At 48.3% G+C, this 20,874-nt stretch overlaps 1 protein-coding gene across 1 annotated transcript in view; it reads right to left on the bottom strand.

Moving 5' to 3' along the window:
* AMOTL1 (angiomotin like 1) overlaps positions 1-15,360 on the bottom strand; it is a 53,228-nt gene extending 37,868 nt beyond the window's left edge. Inside the window, exons 1-3 of the mRNA XM_038130996.1 lie at positions 15,305-15,360; positions 4,201-4,347; positions 788-1,667 (exon numbers count right to left, since the gene is read on the bottom strand). Of these exons, the coding sequence (XP_037986924.1) occupies positions 788-1,667; positions 4,201-4,347; positions 15,305-15,347 (1,070 nt within the window). The 5' untranslated portion in view covers positions 15,348-15,360. The remainder of the gene's footprint in view (positions 1-787; positions 1,668-4,200; positions 4,348-15,304) is intronic.
* Between the last annotated feature and the right edge of the window lie 5,514 nt (positions 15,361-20,874).

The following is a 20,874-nucleotide window of genomic DNA, read 5'->3' as shown; positions in this document are numbered from 1 at the left end:
AACTACACTTTGATTTTCTACCTGTCTCAACACAAAACCCATCTTTTCTGAACACATAAAAAAGCAGAGCATTCCCTCCTGCATTTCATGCCTTACACATGGACAGAAAGAGTCAGGTCAATTGCGCCACCTTTTCTTTGTGCCTGTGCTGTGGTAAAATAACTGTGCAACTTAAAGTGATGCCAACAAAACCTTTGGGGATTCTGGGATCAGTAAAGACCCAATGAGGCGGCTTGCAACATGGAAACTGCTCACATTCACACCAAACAACTTCAGACTTCCAAACCCAACAAAATAACTGTTTGAGAGGTCAAAGAGACAGGGATGAGACAGACAAACACTTGCATTGAGGTACAGCAAGGAAAAAAGAGCCCTTAACACACCACCTCATCTCTGAAGGCAGGACCTGCACCACTTACGGGGATCAGCGCACAGCCAGCAAACACTGGATTATTTCTAATGCGCTTGGAATAAACCTGTGCTCACAGGGAGGCCTGGCATGAGAGGCCCAGTACTGTGAAAGCCCCACGTGAGCCCTGTGGGAAGATTTAAGTAGCACGTAAGTGGAATATAAGCTTTATAGAGTCCTCTGGGAGATGCGGGTGCCTCCACCAGCCAGGCCTGCTATCCCGGCCATAGGATGTTATGTCCCCACTGCAGGGTGTGATGTCCCCACTGTGTGCCCGGAGCTACAGCTCGCTCTGGCTGTGCCTACACAAGGCCCAAGCCCCACAGACACCCAGGCAGGACCAGGTGACCCTGCAGAGCCACCCCCAAGGGCCATTACCTGCTGAGCCCGTACTCTGGGGGCGCCTGGTAGCGGACGAGGGCCAGTTCTGCCCGGGCGGGCTGGGGGGCGGCGTAGGCGGCCTTGAGGACATCTTGTGATGATTGCTCGCCGTAGAAGAGCCCGTGCTCCTTGCTGCCTGGGGCTGCTGCCTTGCCTTTGTAGGGGTACTCGGGAGGCGGGCCCCGCGGGTCCGTGGCCTTGCTGGGTTGCGGGGCTGCCTTGAAAGCCTTCCCACCTCCTGGGGCTGGGGGGTGCTGCTTGGCCCCGTTCCTCTCCAGCGAGAGCTGCATGATCCTCTCGCTCAGCGAGCGGACGTGGCCCTGCTTCAGCTCCTTCAGCGCCTCATCCTTATGGGCCTGCCCGCTGTTGGCCCGGTTCACTGTCGGCCTCCCCTCCGTCCTGGACTTCTGGCCGGAGGAGCCATAAAAACCCGGCGTGGTGGCGGTGGCTGGTGGTGCGGGCTGGCCACGGAAAAACTGGGACTGGGCCTTGGCCTCCTCATAGGTGGGGAGCTCCTCGGTGCTGTGCGGGGGCTGCGGGGCCCGAGGCTGCTTCTCCATGGCAGCACCGTCCCCCTGGTGCTCCTGCCCCTGTGGTTCCTGCCGCCCTGACGGCTGGACCATTGGCAGGTCTTCGGGAGCAAGGTTTTCTGCGGAAGAGAGAGTGCTGGCAGTGCTGTTGGAGGGGCCGGCGCTGCCCGTCGCCTGGTGCTGTATGGCCAACAGGTTCATGTTCTCGCTGGGGTTGCCATACCTCAGCCGCTCCTGGATCAGGCGCTGCAGGACGGTGCCGGCTGCCACCTCCTCTGCCCCTCGCATCTCCGCCTCTGGCACACGGCGGAAGCTGGGCGGGCGCAGGGTGCAGAGGGTCTCCTCGGCTGGGCAGGGAGAGAAAGATGGCCATTAGCTCTGCTGTCCAGGAGCTCTCTTCCCCCCTGCTGTTTCTTCCCTTCCTACATCCCACAACGGTGACCCCGTGCCCAGGATACACCCCATGGTCAGTGTCCTGTCAGGATTCCCCTGGCAGCACAGGGAACATGGCTGGACACCAACAAAGGAGGCAGAACACCGCTCCCTGCTCATTCTCCACTCTTATACCCTAATTCTGTTTGGCAGTGACCCCTAGGAACACATTCCAGTCCTCTCCCTGGCTTTCCCCTCCATAATATTCCATGCATCCAGTGCCCACAGCTCTGAACCTCCCTCCAAGTCAAAAAGGGACATTCCATGTCACAGGGAAATTTGGTTTTCTAACACGGATAGGATAGGATAGGATAGGATAGGATAGGATAGGATAGGATAGGATAGGATAGGATAGGATAGGATAGGATAGGATAGGATAGGATAGGATAGGATAGGATAGGATAGGACAGGAGCCTACAATGGTTATCTCATCCCACTGCTTGGCCAATTCAAAGCTCAGAAAAAGTTTAAGTATTTTATTAAGGGCCTTGTCCAAATGCCTCTTTAAACACTGACAGGCCTGGGGCATTGACCGCCTCTCTAGGAAGCCTGTTCCAGTGTTTGACCCCTCTGTGGAGATGGCCTGCACAACTTACAGAGGCAGCCTGCATGGCAACACCAACTGCTGTATTTTTGATGGCTAAAGGCGTAAGTGAACTGTGAGCCATGACAAAATAAAATGTAAGATGTGTCATAGAAAAACAGTGAAATGGAACTAAAAATAACATGGTCCTAAAGGTCTGCGAATAATCTGTGCTCTGGCATTTTCCTCTAAAACTGCAATTTCCCTTCTGGCTGAAAACACTGTTTCTAAGGGAGTCAATACTAACTGTTGCAAGTTTACAAGGAAGGCATTATGGTTACAGATGTAATGCCAACATTTAAAAAAAAAGCGCAGACAGATTAGCTACACAACCCTAACACAGGCTACTGAAGTCATTCAGAGTCAATGACACCGTGTTTGCCCTACATAAGCAGTGGAGCTTGCCTGAAGCTAAGCATCTAGAAGCATTTGGACAAAGCTCTCAGGCATGGTGTGATTCTTGGGGTGTCCTGCATAGGGCCAAGAGTTGGAATGATGATCTCAATGGGCCCCTTTCAACTCAGCATATTCTATGATTTAACCATGGTTGAGACCTCTGGAATCCCTCCCTCCTGGAGCCCTCCTTCCATCCCAAAAGTGCTGTAAGATGTCTATCTGAACACTGAGATCAGACAAATGGTCCTGAAAGACTCCAGTGCAGCCAAAAGTGAGAAAAGTCTTACAATGTACCTAGGCAAGAAGGAGGTGCATTCTGCAGTTTGGTTTCTTGAGGTCACTCTTGGCAACTTTCTCCTGCTGTTCCCAATTCCCAGAGGAGTTTGTCAGGACTTACAAATGTTTCTTAGCATTTGAAAACAGTTTAAAAGCAAACTTTCTCTTGAGGTCTGGTCATTTCCCTGAGGTTTCATCAGTTGCTACACATGCTGTGGGATAACTTATATACAACCCAGATGCCAGAAGGAAAAAAAGCCTTTGACTCTTAACAATGATAAGAGGTCATTTCCGCGGCAAAGCCTTAAAGATGACTGTGGGGCTCAAGAGGGAGAGAAGATTCCCAGGCTGTTTCACTCCACACCTGCCCTAGCTGATACACCTCTCCTGCTTTCCCTGAAACAATGTTATCTGCCTGCCAGCCTCACCTGCTGGGGTTGCACCCTGGCCACCAGCTCTCAGAGGGTCTGTCAGCTCCTCTGGATGGTGTTTGAGGCAGAAAGATGCACAGACACACAGCGCATCTCCATCTACCTGTCAGCTCAACAGCCAAGTATCCAGCTGCTTTAAATGTCCCTGCAGTTACAGCAAACTCTTGCTGCTTTGTTCATGTTATCACAGCACACAGAAGCCTCATCACACTGGACGTTTTTGCAGACAAGCAGTAATGTCTCCCTAACACACCAGAAAGCTTACAGTCTAGGTTGCTAGACAATGCCTGAGAAAAGCCTGAGGAAAGATAAAGTCAACATCAAACAGTCAAGGCAGTTCTTTCTAATACATCAGGATTTCCACTTCTGTGCTAGTCACGTTATCATCCTTTTCCCTGGGAGGTGTACTTTAAATAGCCTATTATTGAAGTCCAGAAGGACTGACCACAGTGAGCCTTCCACAGTATCTAAGGTCTTGCTCCATCAGCAAAAGAGCCATGGCAATTGGTCCAGCCGTGCAGTGAAAAGCAACCATGTCCTGAAGGACAAGTGGAAATGATGCACCCTCCACAAACACAGGTGACAAGTGATGGTGGGTCACAATACATGAGTCAAAGGTAACTTTGACTCTACGAAGAATGAGAAGCTGGCCTTCAACTCTCTAAAAATTACTTGTAAATGGTTTAATGCTCAATTTATACTTTAGGAAAAACCTGGAAGTAAATGCAGGGCACTCATACAGAAATGTGGCCGTGCACTTACCAGCTTTTTCTTTGGCACTGATCACTTCAGCTGTTAACGGGGACACTTCATGCCTGCCAGCAAACAACTGGTGATCCTGGTAGAGAAAGCCAGAGTCTTCCAGTACCTGGACTGGGCTGGTAGGCTTGTAACAAACAGATGTGGAGCCTGTAAGAAAGAAGAAAGGAATTCCAGTAAAGAAACTGTGTGAATGACAAAATGTGAAGCCAAGCCCTATGACAGTAGTCTAAAAAAACTTCTTGAGCATGGCTAGGTGCTGAGAAGCCCTTCTGAGGCCAGTGAGCAAACCACCTCTTCAGTCTGCACTTCCCAAATAACACATTAGCTCTAAGGAGCAAGAGGCAAAACACCAAGTCACCAGTGCTGTTTCATGCATTAACCCAGCCTGGTCTACAAGGTGCTCAGTCCAGGTACAAAGAAAAGTTTGTAAGAGCTAACAGTGAAAAGTCACAAGCTCACCAATCAAGGCATAGCCCCAGGACATGAAATCAACAGAGCCATCAAAACTGAACAAGGGAATGAGTAAAAAGAAGGAAAGATGAGGACACGGCCACACATTAAACAGGACTATAGTCTGGGAAAGGTCTTACCACAAAATCTGCTCATGAGTAATAGTTTAGCAATACAGAAAATTGCTGAGACATAAAATACAACCAGTGATATCAAGGGAGAGAGTTTATAAATCACTTTGTCCAGATGTTCTTAATACAGTAAGGAGCGGATGTAGCTGGAGGGCCATGGGAATTTGTGCTACAGACCAACTGCACGGGAGCTGCACGCCCCAGCATTCCACAGACACTGATAGCTGGACTGCACTGGTTTTGGCTAGGAAGAGTTAATTTTCTTCTCAGTAGCTAGAGTGGGGCTATGTTTTGGATTTGTGCTGGAAACATTGTTGATAATACAGGGATGTTTTAGTCTCCGTGGAGCAGCACTTACACAGCATTAAGGCCTTTTCTGCTTGCAACTTGGCAAACAAGGCTCATCCTAAATCTGTTCTCAGGGGTGCTTGTTTTAACAAACTGATACAAAATGAATCACAGCCCTGTTAAGCCAGGAATGACATTGGCTTGACCCTATATTTCAAGCCACAAATGACATTGTCATAATCCTACAATTCAACAAAGATACTGACTGTACAGGGTCCAAAGGAGGGCTGCAAAAATCACCAGTGGGCTGTAGAACCTTTCTGAGAGGAAAGGATGAAGGAGTTAGGCCCTTTCTCCCCAGAGAAGAGAAGGCTGTGAGAGAGCTCTCAGTACAGTCCTGCAGCATTTAAAGGGAGGCTATAAAGAGGAAAGAGGCTCTCTTTTCACAAGGAGCTACAGTGAGACAGGGCAGCAAGCACAAGTTGCACTCAGATGTTTTATCTTGACATAAGGATGAAACTTTTTACAGCGAAAATAATCACTCACTGAACAACCTCCCCAGGGATGTGGCAGACTCCCCATCACTGGAGGTTTTCAGTATGTGATTAGACACTGTCCTAGATAATCTCATCTAAATTGTCTCCTTCCTTCAAAAGGTTAGACCAGATGATCTGTGATGTCCCTTCTAACCTAGTCTGTTCTACACTTCTGTGATTTTTTACTTTCTCATTTTTTTGAGAACTGTTTCATTTTGTAAAGAGAGGCTCCTTGAGGTTCAAACCTTGGAAATGAGCATTTCCTAGCCGCAAGTACCTGGCACAATAGGCACACAGCAGGCTCACTCCCCACTCACCCCACTGGCTGTCACAGGTTTTAGGCTAAGGGAATGGTCGTCAATCTCCAGCCACTGCCAAGGACTTGCTTGAGGAGGAGGCAGAGCGCTCAAAGTGGCACTGGTGATGCATCCAGCCATCCCTGTGAGGCAGGAACCCCACAAGCATAGGGATCCACAGCACCCCACTCTGCAGGAAAAACAGCCATCCACGAATGACCTGGATTTATTAATCCTGACTGCTTGGTTTGTGCTCAGCTAACTGCACGCTGCCTGCATATATCACACAGGTCATCGCTAACCCCATGCAATTGCATGGAGCAAGGCAGCAGGGGGATGACAAGGGGGTGGGATCCAGCCTGTCATTTCTACAGGCACGAAGATACTATTTTCTTCTGTGCCAAGAGGAGAGGAAATAGGCATTTCTGCAAAATGTTAATGAATTCATCACTTTACCATTCATATTATGCATGAATGTGTATGGCAGTCATCTATATTTAGAAAGCAAGAGGGAAAGATTGCTTGCTTGAGTAGATCTAAGCCATATATGTACGTGAAAACAAGCATAGGAGACTGGTCTGTAAATTGCGCTGATGCTGACACAGACCCAAGAAAAATCTCAAGTACACTAATTTCCAAAATTACTGGCCTATTCTGGTAGAGAATAGGATTAAAGACACCCTTCGTTGCTCCTCCAGACACACAGTCCTGCCTTGGCATTTGGAATCCTGTATGTAACCAGTGCATTTCAAACCCGAGCTTGTTTTATGAATAAAAAGTAGATTGGGGTGAAGTAAATAAAACTTGCACACCCAAGGAAGAAGACAAGCAGCTTCAAGAATTACAGGCAATCTGGGCAGCCAGCAGATACTGGCTTGGCCCCACCACTCATCAAAGAGAATGCAAAAGTCTGTTAGTAAAATTGCATCCTCGCCTTCTGCATTTCGAGTCTGCAGGCACCCTTGGGTCATGGTTTCAAATTTTACAAGATGGAGAACAAAACCATGTTTTTTTCTTTAACAGGAGCAGAAATTCTCACCTAACCACTTGTCCCTGGTTGTCATGGCAGAGCAATATTCTACTAAAATCAGGACTGGTAAATGCCAGCATCTTCCAAACTGTTCAGATCCTGATCTCTGTTATATCACAGTCAAAATCAAGTAGGCCCAATACAGGCAGAAACTACTGGACTGTGCTGTACTCATGTTGATGTTTTATCATCATAAAATGATGTCATGATGTTTTATGATGTTAAAAATGATGTAACAATATTTTATGTTCATTCACAGTAGGTTTTAATAAAAATGTCAGCTGTAACTGACACAGAAAAACAGTTTCTGTGTAACACAGAAAGCAGTTGCCAACAGATCAGTGCTTGGCACACAGCCACAATCCAGATCATGGGCAATAAGGCACCACTTGAAAGCTTAGTGGAACCTCACAAGCCATTTGGAGCAAGGCACAAAACTTATTTCTTTCTCCCCTTGCTGTCACTGGAGCCTTCTAAATCCCAGCTCCCCTCTCGGAAGGGAAAGGCTTTATTACATCCAGCTCTGACATGGTGCAAGGCACCCATCCAATGGTTAGGGACTTGTTCCTTTCCCAGACCTCCTCATTCCTCTACAATGGTCACCAGAAGAGCAATTTTCATCCCTATAACTGATTCCTAGTGCCGGAGCAGTGGTGCCCAGCAGCCAGGAGTTAAGAAGCCAGTTGAAGGCAGCCTAGAATGAAGATCATCACCCAGCGAGGGGTGCGTCCCTGGAGAATGGCTTTTTACCCATATCTAGCCCAAACAAGCCACAAACCACAGCTGCCGCAGCTGCTGCCCCATGTTTTGTGACTGCCACAGCCAAGAAGAACTGACCTCATCATGCGTGTAGGTGCCTGCAGGCAGCTGCCAGCTGTGCTGTGCCCTCTGCTCTCGCCCTCCCAAAGACAGCCCAGCCTCCTCAGCCCCAGAATGCAGCCCAGTCCACAGACATCGTGCCTTCAATTGCCATGTATCTAGTGTCTCTTAGAGCCATCTCTATAAGACATGAGCATATTTCTGGTCCAGTTCAGTCCTTGCTAAATTGGGTAGCTGCTCCAGGCCTTCATTTCTGCATCTCTACCAACTCTCCTACATCTAAGTGACTGCCTGACACCAATTCATTTGTTTTCCTTTACTTTTAGATAAGCATGCATTCCACTGTACAGAAGCAGATGCATTATCCTTGAGGTTACTGCACAGCAGTGCAATTCATTTGAAGATTCAGAACTATTCAAATGAATCAGTTGCTAAGATTAACACCAGACAGTCAGCCAGGACTCAGAGACAGTGGAGCAACACTTAAATATTTCCTGTTTCTGATGTGGCTTCAGTCTGGTTTTGAAAAGGATCTAAAGCAAACCACATAGGAAGCTCATTGCTGTGACATGAGAGGAAAGCCATATTTTTAAAGCAGTAACAGCATTCCCAAGAAACAAATTCACACAAACACTCAAAGAAGATGGTTTTCTTACAGCCAAACTGTACTACTACTCTTGTCTTCAGTAAAACACCAGAAGATGCCAGTTGAGAAAACACAGCTTGCTGCTATTTAGAGGCAACACCTCAAGGCAGAGCCCAGGTAATGAGTTTCTGCATCACACCCACTGCCCACCCAGGTAACATAATGTGGCTGCCCGCAGCACAGCCCATGCTGCTGGCATGTATGACTCCTCCTCTACCACCCAAAAGCCACCCAGCCAAACAAAACCACAGAGCTGACCTTCAAAAATTTCTCTTTTGATCTGTACTTTACTGACCGAGTGGTTCAAAAGAGACTGAAGTGTTTCAAATATGATCCTAAGCAATCATATGAAATTAAAAAGTAAGTAAGGAGGCTTTACACTTTCCTATAAACCCTGCTACAGCATGTAAGGGAAGTCCAAAAATGACAGGAGAAAAATTACATCATTTCCAAGCCCATATCTGTCCTTCTGTACCACAGCCGTGCTAAAAAGGAGGACAAATACCTTATTTGACATTCACAATACTTTCTCTGCCCTGCTGCTGCATAAAAATTTCAGGTCAAAAAAAGGAAGAGAATTATTTTAGGGAAATAACAAAAGAACAATGAAGCACTCCACGGTTCAAAGGGCTGCACAAAGGCTGTGCCATGAATTGCCCATGGTGCACCAACCAGTCCCCGCAGAGGGTCACAGGGAACCTCTGTCAAGGCTGGACACCCCTCCATGTGCATCCTGGCCCATGAACCCTACTTTCTCTTCTAAGCACTGGCCCAGTCTTGACAGCAGGCATTGCCATACCCCAGCCACACAGCCATGCCACTCTCCCAAAACTGGGAGGAAGATTTGAGTTTCCTTTGGCACAGAAAAAAATAACTCACGTTGTCTCGCTTCTTGGTTTAAGTATAAAAATTGGACTCCTAACAATGTCACAAGGAATGCTTTTGGTACCTCCAACAGCACTGGGATTCTTTTGCAGCCACAGCTCCAATGAAGCGCAGGGGCGCAGGCAGCCACTGGTGATTATTTTCCATCAGCAGCTCCCCAGTCAATGCACAAGTTTTCTAGGTCACTTCTGGGGTGGCTGACTCATCCTCACACCCCATAATTCTGCCTGTGAACCTCGCATCCACTGCCAGGGCTCCTGAGCCCTGTGAGGACTGAACAAGCATCACTAGTATCATTTCCACAGGAGCAGAGCAATATCTTGCAGGACAAAAATCCAACATGCATAATGCACACCAGATGTGAGTGAGCAGCACCTCTCATTTCCCACACGAAAGTGAGAGAAGCTGCACCCCTGTGCCTGGCAGGAATATCAGAACGAGCTACGCCTCCGCAACTCACCGCTCAGGGGAAAGAGATCCTCATCCCAGTATCAGCCCCAGGATCCACGTTGTGCTATTCCACTGCTCAAGAAGAGTTTCTGGAGTCACCCATCCTTGGTAATGTAATTTCACTCTCCAGAAAGTGTATTGTCCAAGAAAGCACTAGCAAGACTAATGAGACTAGGCAATGAAGTCAGCCAAATCCCGTCTCTCCCAAAGAACTGTGCTAACACGTCCAAATTTAACTGCCTACAAGGATGAACATTCTCCATGAAACTTCAGCCTCACGTGCTTATTTTCATATATGCTTCCCTTCAGCAAAAACCAAAGCAGAAGAGAATAAAACCTATGAGAGAAGCAAAGCAAATGTGCTTTGAAAGCAGCTCCCAAACCTGGCATGAGATCAGATGGATACAGGAAAGAGTGGAGCCAAGCCTGCCTCCCCGGGCGATCCCCTCAGATGCCCGCACTTCTCCGCCTTCCCAATGGAAATCAGGTGTGCTGGCGTGTAGGGGCAAACAGTGCCCACCACCACTCTTTCATCTCAGATGGTAACAGGTTTTATAATGCTAGAATAACATGCTGGTTCTCCCCCACCGACCCAGGCTCACCCCAGAGGAGAGGCAGGATACAGGCAGAGTATTCTCATCACACCTCCAGGTGCCAAACATTACCTGGGCATTAACCTGATGGAGGAAAAGATGCATAATCCTTAGGCAGCTGTGCTGGCTTTGCAAGAATATGTGCATTTTTAAGGTCTCTCTATATTACAAGCTATGCATTTGCCTTCGCAGCTATAACATTGAGTCTACAAATACAGCCAGCCCAAATTTATTCGAAGAATTGAATCAATAATTGAAACTCTAGCTTTGATCAAAGTGCCAGTGGCACAATGACAGCTCATGTCAGCATTGCTGCTCGGAGATGAAAGGATAAGTATTATTCAGAGCTGAAAGTAGGGGAAGAAACTCCCGGTAAAAGAATGAAATACAAAGGCTGACATGGAGCTCGCAAGTGAGACAACACTTCTGCTACAGCCACACCACTTGTCAGCCCAGCAACTGTCTGCAGACATTTTCACTACACTATAAATTCTGATTTCCAAGCAATAAAAAACCCTCCAAGATAAAAATGCATCACATAAATTCTTGGGGAAGGAAATCTTCTCCTACTGGGGGAAAAAAGCAAAATCATCAATCAGCTACAACTTACAGACAAGACACTTGTAGAGCAGGAGTTTAAGCCATGATAAATTTTGCTGTACTTACTGCCTTTAAAAATGATCACGTTACAGAAAAGCACGATCTGTGTCACTCCGATATTTAAGCCCATCCATTAATTAACCAGAAGTGAAATAGGACCTAGGTCTGTGGACCATTCAGTCGTAGTACTTGTTACTTCAAGCAACCATGTTATGAAATTCCCTTCTTCAACTGAATAAACAGCATCCTGAAGAAGAGGAATTTTTTTCACCCTATTTGGAGGAGGTTTTGGGATCTCTCTTTGTCAGACACACACAAATATTCCTCTTGGTTCCCACTCACAGTCATGGACATTGCTCTTTATCCTTTTTATTTTTTTTTTTTTTGCCAGTGGTGTCCTTTAGGTTAAATAGCTTTCTCCCTGAGTCATTCCCACAAGCTTGCAGTGTACAAAGGAGCCTGGGATAAGGACAGAACAAAAATAGTACAAAGGCTGTACAGTACTCTCTAACTGAAAAGGCGGGCATTGAACTCTATCGTATGGATTTCTAGAGTTTTTCCATTTTTTTAACACAAGCAACAAACCATTCTAGGGATCTACAGTTCTTCACTTGATCTATGTGAAGAACTGCTCGTTCTTCACTAAGATAACCCTACAGTAAGCAGAGCCTTTGCACAATTCTTAAGTGTCATAACTTAAAGCAAAAAGAAATTAAACCTCCTTCCCACCAGAATATATATCACAATTATGATCCTTCCATTAATAAAACATTACATGCAATTTATATTCAAGCACTTTTAAAATGCAGAAATTTAATAAAGGTGTTATACGTAAAAGTGCTAACAAGATAATTGTAGTTCTTGCTCCCAGATGGCTCAGCTCAGATTTAGAACAGGGAAAATCACAGCAACAGCCACCGGTGTGGAGCCATCATACCAAAGCCAGCCTCAAAATGTTGCTGGTTACAAGCAGGACACATCCCAGGGAATGGGACGTGTCACTTGCAGGGATCCTCTGTCTGTCCCAGGTAGCCATCACAGGGAGGAATTTCACTAAAAGCATTTAAAATCATTAAATCATTCATTAAATTAAATTTAACTAACAATGACATTACTTTCCAGCCTGAGACTTGACCACTGGAGTTACTGTTGTTTAAAGCACATTTATATTTGTGTTAACCAACACGGTCAGAGCAGATAATCCCAAGTGCTGCTCAATTATTTAACCCCATGCTATGTGTCCTTGAGACATGTCATGCTCCCTGTAGATCACCCTTCTCCTCGGCCGGTGCTGCCTTGACACATGCTGGCTCTCATCGCCTGGTTTGCACAAAAATGACGTGCTACAACTTCAAGATGTGGGACAGACATGCATCAGGAAAACCACAGCCACACACCGTGGTGGAACACATCTGACCTGGACAAGGCCACTGGAAGCCAGCAAATGCTGCAGGACCTCCTGCCGCTTATGGGTTACACCTTACTGTGTGGCCAAACCCTGCTCTCACTGCACCAATCCAAACCTGGAGCAGTTTCACTGGCTTCTACAGATTTATCTGAAATTTACACCCACAGTAGCATCTCACCTACTCAAAAAGTCACTAAAATGACCAAAAATGGATATATACATTTCCTAAATGCAACATTTGGACAGAAAAGTTGCCCTAAGAATTTATTTTTTTAGAGGAAGTGTTCTTGTTGTTACTATTATTTTCTACTTCCATCTATTTCTACTTCTGCCCCGAGTGGAAGGCAGGCCATTCCATTTAAAAATTCAGGACACAAATGGGGACCAGATTACATCTATCCCAAAGCTGCCAAAAAGCAATTGCTATATGAAACCAAAAATCCTCCTGGGATTTTTCTCAAATCCGCAAAATATTCCCGAGCACTAAACTTTCCACTGGGACTATTACATGAGCAGATAGTCCGTGTGTGAAAATCCAAGTATGCAGCTGTCCTCCTAATGGTTTCCAGGACAAGAAGGCTGCACAGGGCACACACTCCTGCCTTAGCACCAAATAACATTTATACCAGACCTGGCCTTTAAAGCGAGTTACATGCCTATCAGTGAGGAAAAAAAGGCACCGTGGACTCAGGCTTTCGCTTCCTAAAGGAAAGCTGCAATGGTCAGCAGTGACATCTCCGCATAATCCTGAAACCAGAAGAGTCTGGTTGTGTCTGACCCTCCCCAGGCTGCTGCTGGGATCCCTTCCAACCTCCCTAGGTGTGTCTTTGCTGGAGAAATGCAAAGCCTTTGGCTCTGTGCTGGCGTTTCCTCACAGAGGAGCTCTTGCAAGGAGCACCAGAGCTGTATCCTTGCATCCATCCCTCCATCCAGGGACTGATGTGCAGAGGGCTTGGTCCAGATCGCTGTGGGAGACCAGGACTTGGAAACTGCCCTCAGGCCTGTCACCAACCCTGCAGATATCTGGACTTAGGAGAGGCCACACACGCCTCTTTGGATTGAAGCTGCCCTCCTCCAGCAGCTGAGTGCTTTCCAAAAGAAGAGGGAAAACAAAGTTTCCCCTGCCAAACACTGACAGAGAGAAAAGCGGAGCGATGGACATCAGGACAAATGAGAATGGACATGCAGGTGATTGGGGGGGGGTCCCAGTGGCCCCACACAGCCTGGGGAAACCAGGAAGCCTAGCCCCAGCAGCACTGTGGGGTACATACCTCCCCTATTTAACAACCTAAAACCAGCCTCCCCGAATTCATCCCCTCACACCACTGCCCCAGTCATGGCTGGAGATGAGGAAGGCTGGGCAGGACACAGACCCTCCATGCAGGGCCATATCATGCACCCATCACAGACAGCCTCAGAGAGAGTTTTACTATGAGGTCTTGCCAACCCAATATTCCCTGCCCTTACCACTTGGACATTCCTGGATAAGGTATTTATAGAACCCTTGGAAAAGCTTTTCTGGCCATTAGAAATGACTATGTATATATACACACATATATATGTATAAAAGTAAATATACACACATGGTCTGTATATTATTTATATACAACATATGCAGCCATATATGTCTATATCTATGTAAATACATAAAAATACATAAACATACCTCTACATCTATTTAGATATATATTCAGTATCTATATATAACAATATACATGCACACCTGTTAGCAGGAATGGCGCTGCCAGCTAGCTGTGCTCAGGAAAATTCATAGCACTCATGCTCACTGCCACCCTTCTCTCAGGAAGCTTTTAGGCTTATTTCTATGCATAAAAAGACATAACCTGAACTCAATGGATGCACAAGGGCCTTGCAGACCCTCAGCCACCAGATCCTGGTCTCTGATGGCAGCTGCCCACAGCTCCCGGGATGCTCGCACAGCACCAGGAAAGAGAAAAAAAACGCTTTCCATCGAAAGAGGAAAAAGCCCAAGCAGCGACCTTCCTGTACTTAAAGCTATGAATCACAAAACCTGGCAGAAGGATTCGGGTTAAATTCACGTCGTGGGGTTTGTTGTTTTTTGGTTTTTTTTCTTTCCAATGCTGATTTTTTTTTTCAAACCGGAGTTTATCTTTGTTCCCTGCATGGGTAGAAAGGTTAAATATAAAAAAGTTCCCTCTCACCATCCTCCTGCAACAACAACGTGAGAAAGCGCTCTCCCGGCGTGGGAAGCCCCTGCTGCGTGTCCCCTGCGACCGGCGCGGCCGCTCCGCGCACCCGCGGGACAGGACGGGACGGGACGAGGCCGCTGTCCCCAGTGAGTGCTCCCGAGCCGCTCCGAGTGACAGCCCGGCGCTGGGGACCCGCGAGGACGCCGCGATCGCCGCTGCGGAAACGGCAGCGGCCGCTCCGAGCGCCGCTGGAAACATTCCCCGCGCTCCCGGCCGCCGCTTCGCTCTTCCCGGGAGCGCCGGGGCGGCGGACCCCCGGCGCGTTCCTCCTTCACCCCGCTCTGACCGGGGCTGTTTCGGGGCGCGCCCCGCGCCGCTCTGCCTTCCCGGAGCGGGGAAGATTCCCAGGGAGGACCCTGGGCGCGGAGGAGCGGGAGCAGCGGCGCCCGCCGGGCCGGCGGCTCGGCTCTAACGGAGCGGCGGGCCGGCTGAGCACGGACCCGGCCCCGCTCCCGCACCGCCCGCGGGGTCTACAGCCCGGGGGAGCAGCGGGGTGCGCTGGCTCCGGGAGCCGGCGGAAGGCCTTCCCGCATCCTCCCGGGAGGGCGGCAGGACACGGCAGCACTCACGGGGAGGCATGAGAGGCGACATCCCGCCGCGGCACCCCCGCACACCCCGGCGCGCTCCCCGGCACACACGTGGATAAGGGCACCCGCACCCCCCCACCCCCCCCATGCACAGCCTGACACACGTGTGCGCGAACATGTACGCACGGACACCGTCTCCCTTCCCCGCCATTACCTCCGGCTCCGCGCCCCGCCGTCCCCGGCAGCACCGCTGCCATCCGCGCCGCTCCCCGCCGCCGCCGGGCGCGCTCCGCCGGCCGCCGCGGGCCGGGCCGGGGCGGGGACAGCGGGGCGGGCGCAGCCGGGGCGGGGGCAGCTGACGGGGCGGGTCCGGGGCCCGTCCAGGCACCTCCCGGCGCGGGGCGGCCGCTACCCGCCCCTCTCGCCCCTCCTGTCGGGAATGGGGGGGGAGGCACGTTCGGCGATGCTGTGCGCCCCGGGCTGGAGACACTGAAGGCACCAGGGTACGCCCGGGGTGAGCTTGTGTGGCAGCGCGGCTGCCCCACCTCGTGTCTGGGGATGCTCGGGATCTAAATCCAAACCTAGAGACCGCCACAGGCTCCCTGGTCCCTTGCGGAACAGTTAGTGGGGGTTACGCCGAGTCCCAAGCCCGTGAATTAACCCTGGGCATCCTCCTCGTCTCCCAGAGCTCTAGCTTCTCCTTGAGCATGGAGGAGTCGACGGCTGTCGGGGATTGACCGGGGATATAATTTCGTTCTTAAACTCAGCGGCACATTCCTGAGCGCAGCCTCTTGCCCTGCTGCCCACCTGCTCCATCACACGTCTTTGTGGTTTGGCACACCAGCTCCACGGGATGAGCGTTCATTAGGGCTGGAGTGACCCACTGCTCCATCTCCCCAGACCACTCCAACCCTGCTGCCAGGGGTTTGACAGAGTGGACGTGGCAGAAGAGCTCCTCTGGTATTTGCCCAGCACTTCATTCCCATCCCTGCAGCCATGATGTGGGCACAGACCGGGTTTGGCAGTCCCAACACATCGTATTCCCAGCACTGCCCCATAGGGTAGGCATCTTTTGGGAGGAAAAGCACTGCCAGGACACTGCTTGGGTGTCCTCATCTCAGTGCTTCAACCTCTTTCAGTCCAGCAAGCTGCCCAGTGATGCCAGGATTGTCGATTGTAGTTGTACTTCTTTCTCCCAGGGACTGATGGGTGGCTTCTTCCTCCTCAATACTGTGCCAAATGGATAAAGACAGGTAGGAAGAAATGCAGCAACAGGCCGAAGAAGAAACCACTCACTGTCACCACAGACCCATAAAGGGGCACAGCAAGACAGGAGCTGGCCCAGTGCCATGGCCACACGACTGGATTGATGCAGAGAGGACTCCCAGCAGATCCAGGCACAGGGAGAGTGCTGTGGTTCACAGCAGCCTGAGGCATTGCTGTTTTGCATCACAAAACCCAGCTTTGCTCAGAGTTTGGGTTTTGCTCAGATGCAAGACAGAGGGAAGCAATAGGATATGGAAACAGGCAAAGAAGGAAAAAATATTTGGTAGTGAAATCAGGTTCCTCTGGTTCCTCAGTTCCTGCACCTTATGAGCATCTCCCATGACAGAAGTTACCCCAGAATGATGTTTGCCACGTGAGCTGGGGATCCTCAGAGGCGCCCTTCCCTCCATGCCTGTGTGCAAGACAATGTGCCAGTCAGGTGCTGTCATGTCTCTCTGAAGCTTTGAACTGAAACACCTTTTACCTGTCTCCATGAAGTCACCTAATACAGGCTGGGGTTATGCTCAAACAGGGGAGCAGTGAATTGCAAAGATGTTTTTTGAGATGGGGGGGCAAGGGGAATCATCACATTGTCGACCACTTCAGGAGAAAAACTACAGGCTGAGGGTACTAGACTTGGATTAGAGATAGATGTTCCATTCCTTTGTCATCTGCAGATGCCCTGAATATGTGGGAGAAGATTAAGCCAAAATTCAGGTTTTCGAATGCCTAAATCCTCTGCAAAGTCATAGAGAACCTTGACAAAAGAGTTAGACACCTTAGTCCCCAAGAGGAATTTGCCTTGGATTTTTCAGATTTTTCCTACCTCCCACAGAGAGGTTAGCTTTGCTTATAAGCACAGATGAACCATGAACCAGCTCATTTGTAAAACGAAGGTGAAATTTTGCCCTTGCTTGTTGAGTGCCTGTTCACTGTGCCAGATGAAGTGGGATGAGGGCACTGCTGTCCAGTCAATCCACTGAGTCCAGTTCAAAGTGCCAATTCAAGCACTACTTTTTGTCATGTTCCAGCTAGATCATTTGGTTGGGCAAAATGGGACACGTTATTTTGGTTATTCTGCTTCCCAGTCTGTGTCATGGAGGCCTGGGTGCAATCTGGCTGTACTGCCCTTGGCCAAGCACATTCAACCTCTTCAAGGGTTTATTTTTGTTTCTCATTCTGGCCCCAGGGTTTGTGCTCCCCTTTCACCTAGTGAAAGTGGTGATTTTGGTGCGAGAAGAACAAATATATCAAGAAAAGAAATTATCTGCCAGCTTGTCTCTCAGTAGACTTGCAAGGACCTGGTGAACCATGCTGTCATAGTCCCAAGGAAAAGACTCCTTTTTTTTCTGCTGAAGTAAAAGTATGGTTTCAATTTTCTCTCATGTTATTCATTTTCTGGTGTATACTTCCACATGATTTTCAAAATCTTTTTTCCTGTTCAATTCCATTTTGATTTGATAAACCAGTAAGTGGCCACAAAGGATGGCAGATTGGAGAGGGAGTTCTCTAACCCCTTGTGGTTTGATACATCTGATAACCTCTGGGGAGCTGTGTCTGCCCAGGAGGGCAAGGCAACTGCCACCCAAGCTTCTCTTCTTTGCAGCTCCAATATTTTAATAAATTTCATAATAATTTTATTGTTTTGTTTATTTATATATTTTATTAAAATTTATCATTCCCTCAATTTGGGAATAGCTCCAATATTTTAATATTTCTTTGTGTGTTTGTTTGTTTGTTTTATGTCATTCTTCTAAGGAATTTGGGGTAGGAAAGAAGTTCTTTTTTCACTCCTTTTGGTTCTAACCTGCTCAACCAGCACCAAGTGCCACCAGAACTCCAGCTGTAAGGTCAGCAGATATGCTATGACAGTGATATCTCTTTTCAGGATATGACAGTGCCATCCCTTTTCACTGCCTTCCTCCTGCTTCTCCCTGGTAGCCATGTACTCAGGAGACCTGCATTATCCACATATCTCGTGTCTCTTATACCCTGCTAGGGAAAACAAGTGGATATCCCAAGCATTTTGGTGAGCTGCATGGGAAGGGAGAAGCATTTCCAGATGCCACCACAGCTTGGTCCTTAGCAGCCCCTGCATCACTCAGCATCCCTGCTGCATCCCAAACACCTGCTGGCTGGGGAGCTCTGAGCAATTGCTGCTGGCAGACCTGGAGCTGGACCTCTGAGGCCCTGCAGCAGGGATGCAGCCATCCCAAACCACGAGCGCATACGGGTATTGATGTTTGTTACATTTGCAGCCAACCACGCGTGTAATCCTACAGATTCCAAATGCTGCAAGCAAACAAATAATTGTCCCGCTCCGCCTGACACTGCGGCAACCCCAAATGCCTGCACACAATTCCACTTCTTGCTGTCTCTGCTGCTTTTAACAGTGGCTGATGGGCAGACTGAGGGGTCCAGCCCTGTTAACACCACCTCTGGGGATGGCACAATTAGCTGCCCTGCAATGCTGAGACCACAGCAAGAGCTGAATCAAGAAATATGAATACACTGCATAGAAAATTCCACCCAGGCAAATTTAGTAAATTAAAGCCACAAAGCCTTTGACATAAAAGATACTCTTACCATATCTGGTGGAGAATACCCTCTCTCTTCTTGATAGCTCCAGGCTTTACCTGCCCTGCTGAGACTTCTAGCTACTGGGCAGAGGCAGATCCTCTTGCAGCATTGAAGCACCACTTTCTAAATCACATCTGCAGAAGGTTTTCAAGTAATCTTGTAACCTGGCAGCCGGTAAACTCAGCTCCAGTAAACCTGGAGCCCCAAAGGAACCCATTCTGCTAAATAATTAGCCACTGTTAAGATTTCTACCACGACAACTGTGCACATTTATCAGATCGCCTCTGATACGCATTTCATAGGCAGCATTGTATTTGGAGGCAGCAGAAATATCTCTGCACATCTGTTTTTCCAGTTCTGCCAAAGAGCTTTCATTTTTCTCTTATAACTTGACCTCTTTGGTTTTTGGCAGAAGACAGCTAAGCGGAGCACTCTCTCCCTGGATTTGCTCCAGTATGGGATGAGGTCAGGACAAGAAAGAAAAAACAGCTGGATGGTTATGAAGCAGTGGGAAGAAACAGGGCAGGGACCAGGGCTTTTTCTTTCCTTCCCTTTTATATCCAATGGGATTTCATTTCTGGGTGTGTTTATTCCCCAGGCAGACAGTATCACCAAAGCAGTATTTCCTGCAAGCTGCTGTTGTGGGGAACCTCCTCCAGCAGCTGACCATGCCCAGGGTGCACTTATAAATAGCACAGCCAGCTAATTCCTCCTCTGGTAGGCTGTCAGGAAATGTGAGGCTCAGGTCCTAGGGGTTTCCACTGATATATTGCATCTCCTATACATATTCATCTCAGTTTTGGCAGAGTGAGGTTCATACCCCCCACTCCCACTTTATTTTTCTATTTCATCACATTCTCATTACTCTACCCAGAGCTTTCTGCGCTGGGGGCTTTCACCTCACATTTTTTATCCCATCTGCTTCCTTTTTTTCTGATATTCAATTAAATCATCTTTAAGCAGCAAGCAGAAAAAATGCCAGTGGGGTGGGAAGGAGGTGGAAAAGAGAGGAAGGATGAGGAAATGGAAAATGGGGAGAAGATATGCCAAGCACGGGAGAGACAGAAAAGTAGTCTGCATATGTTCCTCTGTTGGGATAGTTTTTCTCTCCCTGATCTCATTTTCTCCATAGCCAGAAATTCCACCTCAGGATTTGCCAAGGCGAAAATGTAGCATTTCTCTGCTGGGCCACAAAACAAGTGTGAAATGTTCTGTTTAAATCATTTACAGAACAAAAGGAACACAACAGTCACCATCTGATTCATATCTGCTGAAATCCAGCAGCTAAAGCTGTGGGAGAGGAGATGAAGAAAGGAAAGGGTGGTTTGTTTTTTTTCTTTTGTCTTCTGGTTAGTCACTGTTGACCTAAGACAAGGAGGACCACATTGGATTATTGCAAAGTTTAAGAGCTCCTAGTGTCCTATACAGTAGATGACTGCTGAGAAAATTCATAGAATATTATATGTGCTGTTTGCTCTAGTACATAATCCCATTTCCCTTCCTGAGCCAGAAGGTTGAGCTGCATCATCAAGCTTGAGAGTCCTTCATAGACCTTTCTCCCGTGATGTTTTCTAATCACTTTTTGAGCCCATTCAGACTTTTGGCACCCTGGACATTCTGTGGCAGCAAGCTGCACAATGGAATTGTGTGCTGAGTGAAGACATGCTTCCTTTGGGCTGTTTTAAGCCTTTCCCTCTTTCACAGAGCCTCAGACTGGTTGAGGTCAGAAGGGGCTCTGCAGGTCATCTGGTCTAACCACCCTGCTCAGGCAGGACCACCTAGAGCCTGTTTCCCATGGCTTTGGAACAACTCCAAGGATGGAAAGTCCACAACCTCCCTGAGAAATATGTGCCAGTGCTTGGTCACCATCACAGAAAAAAACTGTTTCCTGATATGCAGGGGGAGCCTCCTGTGTTTCTGTTTCTGTTTCTGTGCCCA

This window comes from Motacilla alba, chromosome 1 (assembly GCF_015832195.1).
Source record: "Motacilla alba alba isolate MOTALB_02 chromosome 1, Motacilla_alba_V1.0_pri, whole genome shotgun sequence".
In the NCBI taxonomy this organism is placed as follows: domain Eukaryota; kingdom Metazoa; phylum Chordata; class Aves; order Passeriformes; family Motacillidae; genus Motacilla; species Motacilla alba.
This window is presented reverse-complemented; position numbering and strand designations above follow the sequence as displayed.